Source organism: Musca domestica, unplaced genomic scaffold, assembly GCF_030504385.1.
Source record: "Musca domestica strain aabys unplaced genomic scaffold, Musca_domestica.polishedcontigs.V.1.1 2, whole genome shotgun sequence".
Taxonomy (NCBI): Eukaryota; Metazoa; Arthropoda; class Insecta; order Diptera; family Muscidae; genus Musca; species Musca domestica.
The window spans coordinates 29,768,015-29,772,607 of NW_026712249.1; the positions used below are offsets into that span (position 1 = coordinate 29,768,015).

The 4,593-nt window shown below is 37.4% G+C and overlaps 1 protein-coding gene across 1 annotated transcript; it reads left to right on the forward strand.

Annotated features, from left to right (window-relative positions):
• The first annotated feature begins 425 nt into the window (after positions 1-425).
• On the forward strand, positions 426-3,744 carry LOC101895477 (WD repeat-containing protein 6). Its single transcript, XM_005182289.4, has 3 exons — positions 426-615; positions 671-1,411; positions 1,472-3,744. The coding sequence occupies exons 1-3, from the start codon at positions 540-542 to the stop codon at positions 3,676-3,678; spliced, it is 3,024 nt and encodes a 1,007-aa protein (XP_005182346.2). The 5' UTR covers positions 426-539; the 3' UTR covers positions 3,679-3,744.
• The last annotated feature ends 849 nt before the right edge of the window (positions 3,745-4,593 follow it).

Below are 4,593 nucleotides of genomic sequence, written 5' to 3' on the forward strand. Positions count from 1 at the left end.
GTCCAAAATCTGGCAAGTTTTAATATTTATGTCAGTCTTAGGACAGATATGAATTGGTCAATATTGGCCAAATGCTGCGGAGCCTCCCCCCATAAAGACTCAACAGTTTGAATAATTATAACTCATGGCTGGGGGTATGCATCTGTCGGCAAAACCGACTGTTACTATTTTACTTGTTTTATTCCTCTTTTCTTAGTTCCCCTTGTGTAAAATTCAAACTAGTGCACCCTATTTTTTCTCTGTGTCTCCCTCTCAATGTGTGATCTACAGGTTCTCTCTCTCTTATTATCCTTTTATTATAAGAAATAGATAACTTATTTAAAATCATTTCTACAATTCTCCCAGCCCCTTTGATTAAGAAAGTAGTAATTTTTAAACTTTAAAAAATTAACGGACTCCCATCAACATCAGCTGTTTTACTCATGATAACAAATAGCCAGTGTTGTAAACAAGTGTAGTAGATGTAGTCCCCATACATGGGGTGCGCAATGTGTTGATATGATAACAACAACAACAAAACACCATACAAAACACACGTTATGGGTGGTAAAGTCATTGAAACATTGGACGATGCAATTGCAATTGAAATTCTGAATGAAAATGCCATAATTACCGGTGAGTGGAAACCAATACCTGGCAAATGAAAAGTTTTAATCCAAATGTCACATAGGAAAGGGGAATGAGCTGCATTTATACACAAAGGGCACAAAAAATGACAAAGATGACGAGCTGTGGCAGGAACATGTCTTGGATATAACATTGACGAATAAAATTCATGGAATCCATAAAAACGGCGATGGTTCGCTGCTGGTCTATGGAGAAAAGGAATTTGTGCTACTTTCTTCCTGTTCCGGGCATGACATTCCACACTTCCATGAATTCTTTAGAGCCACTCTCAGCGATTGGATAAGTTGTGGTAGTTTTCTCTCAGACCCCGTTGAAGTCATACTACTTACAGCTCATAGCATCGTCTTACGTTTTGCCTATGACATTGAGAAACAATCATGTGTCCTCAAGGAACGCATATCGTGTAGTGATAAATCCACCCTATATTGTGCCCATTTATATGGGTCGACATGGAAGGATTTAGTGGTATTTTCGGGTAATGCTTTTGGGGAGCTGCTAATTTGGCAACCTTCGGAAAATACAGAAAATCATGAAGCAGCTTCCAAACCTAGGGCCTCCATTTTATTACATCGTATACCAGCCCATAATGGAGTCATATTTTCCATTGACTACGATGAGAAGACCAAACAATTGATAACCACAAGTGATGACCGGGCAGTTAAGTGGTGGAAAGTGAAATTATGTGATACTAGTGAGGGAGGATGGTCCAATTCCACTCTTCAAGCTGTGGCAAGTGGTTATGGTCATGTTGCCAGGGTCTTTAAGGGCAGGATTATTAAGAATGGTGGGTATCGAAAGGCATTTTGGATGCCAAAGAAAACTTGGTTATAAATTTTTATTTTAGATGCCCATACCTATGCCCTCAGTGTGGGCGAAGACTCCTATTTCTGTTTGTGGAGTAGCAATGGGGAGATGCTATTCAAACGCCGTCAACAATTTGGTGCCACAATTTGGAATTTCATATACAACACACACAACAAGACCATTTACACCTTGAGCTCCATTGGCAATATGGTGGCCTATGATTTGACACATGAATTGCAGAGAATACATAACTCCACAGAAGCCATGCATTTACTGCCAGAAGTACGAAAAGAGAATCCTTCCGAATATATAGCCAAGGTTAAATTTCTTAAAGAAAATTATCTTCTGGGCATAACAAATGAAAATCGTTTGATGAGAATGAAATATCAACGTGATTTAAAGGAAATCAATGGCCTATGGGAGGAGCTGAATGTGGGTCTCAATTTCAAATGCACCGTTATGGAGGTATATGAGAATCGCATTGCCATTTGTGGTTTTAAACGCTTGCTACTGCTAGAATGGCAAGTGGAAGAAGATAAATTTGAGATTCTTTTGGACCAACAACTTTTGGAAGGTGTTATAAGGGCCTTTGTCTTTTTTAGCTTTACAAGTTATTTGATATGCGATGACAAAGGAAATTGCATTTTACAATTAGATAAGAATGTCAGCCCACGTAGTTTGACATTGGCAAAATGTAAAGAACCTTGGCTTACCACTGCTTTACTGCTTTCCCATGGCGACTACATGCTCATTAGCAATCGTTTGGGCAATCTTTTGTTGTATAAATTAAGTGACAATGGAGAAAGCTATGATTTAAGGGATACTTTGAAACATCCCCATGAAAATTTGGGAGCCACACAATTACAAATTGTCAAAGAAAATGAGGATTCGGTAATGGTTCGTTCTTGTGGCCATGATGGGGCCATAAAGTTATATAAAATAAGCTACAAAGAGGATAATATTATTAGCTGCTCTCGCGAAATTGTCCAGGTGGCGTGGATAGAAAACATAATACCAAAATGGCATGGAGAACAAGATCTATTTTTGGGTTTCAATGATAACCACTTTACGGTGTGGACCAGAGAATATGATTTCCTTTTACAATTGGCCTGTGGAGGTGGTCATCGTTGTTGGCATTATCTCATTAATTCCAAAGAACAAAAGATTTCTTTGGCCTTTATTAAAAATAAAAGGGTGAGATTTTACCATTTGCCTTTATTGAATAAGGGACTGACATCTCTGCCGCCAGCCAAGAAATGGCACATAGCACCATGTAATATAATGGAAATCCTTAAGACGAAAGAAAGAACAATTGCCGTCTCGGCAGGAGATGATAATTTAATAAAATTACACAAAGTAACAGAGCAAGGTTTAGAGCAATGTCAGGAATCACACTGCCACATATCAAATATACGTGCCCTTAAACTACATGCCATCAATGAGCAGGAGTTCCTTATCTTCTCGGGAGGTGGTCGAGCTCAATTGTGTATCAATAAAATAAATGTAGCAAATAATTTCCACATACAAGAATTGCTGAACTATACTGTGAAACCGGAGGATCAAACCAACCCAACGAATAATAAAACAAACTACAATTTTGATCCCGAAACCCGCCTAATGTCCTTGGATATTAAACCCCTCAACAATGGAGAATATCAAATATTCATTGGCTGTTCCGATGGCTATGTGAGATGTCTGCATTTCCAATTCTCTCCCCTGAAAATACAACTAACCTCTCAATATTTCTATAAGAAATGTTTATTACACATTAAATATGTCAAGGAATATGATTATTTGCTAGCTGCCGGAACCGATGGATATCTCCGATTCTTTGATGCCGCCCTAACACATTGTCTCCAAGAAATAAAACATCATTCTAGTGGGGTTAATGGGCTTTGCCTAAGATTTAATGGCTCCCATAAAGCTTTGCAAATCCTTTCTGGAGGTGATGACCAATCCGTAACTTTTAGTTCCTTGGATTTATCGCAGGATTTTAAATGTCAACACAATTTCACAAATCCCTCACTGCATACGGCCCAAGTATGTGCTGCTGCGATATGCTCGAATGGCCAGTATGGTTATACCAGTGGTGTGGATCAAATGCTTTATAAAATCGATTTATTATCTGGAGAAATTGTCGAGAAATTTCATTCCTGCGTTGCTGACATTAAAGGCGTCTGCCTGTTGGGTGATGACTTATGTCTGCTCTATGGCTGTGGCATGCAATTAATTAAGCTAAGGAATTGATTACCTTTTTTGTGTGAATATTTGATAAAAATTTGTTAAAAAAAAATAAATGTTTTGTAGAAAATATTCACGTTTTTTGGTCTCTTGGTGGACGGGATATGGAAATTTTGATGGTAAAAAAATTATTTTTTAAAAATTCACGATCCACGGAATTTTTAAAATTTTTATTTTTGCATGTTGTTGTAAAATGGTCAGGCTTAATTCCATTATTGTTGTTTTTATAAAAACAACGTTTGTTTATTAATGGAGAACGATGAAATCAAAATAAATACAAGGTGAGATGAAACCAGTAAAGAAAGTCCTAAAGTCGGGCGGGGCCGATTTTATGATACCCTACACCACTTTGCTAATTTAGTTGAGCTCCAAATAACAATTAAAAGTTTTTATGGGAGAATTCAATCATACACCCTATGATTATAATTATAATTTAAAATTCAAAGGGCTAAATATCGGATGAACAATATATATGGGAGCTATAGCTATATCTGAACCGATCTTCACCAAATTTGACATACTAGCTTCTGGGCTCAATTCGGTCGTAAGTGCCAAATTCCATCCCATCTGGACAAATATTAGTCGTTTCGTGCACAATAAAAGGTAAATCGGACGAAGTTATATATGGGAGCTATATCCAAATCTGAACCGACCTCGATAAAATTTAGCAAAGGTATTTCTGAGCTGCATTTGATATATTTCCCCAAATATTTTTGTTACAGAGTGCATATTACGGCTACGGAGAACAAAAATAACCAATCGAATGAACAATATATATGGGAGCTATAGCTATATCTGAACCGATTTCGATCAAATTTGGCATACTTATTTTCAGGCCTAATTTGGTTGTATGTCCAAAATTCCATACTATTCGGACTGATATTACACGTTTGGTGCACAATAAAAGGCAAATCGGACGAA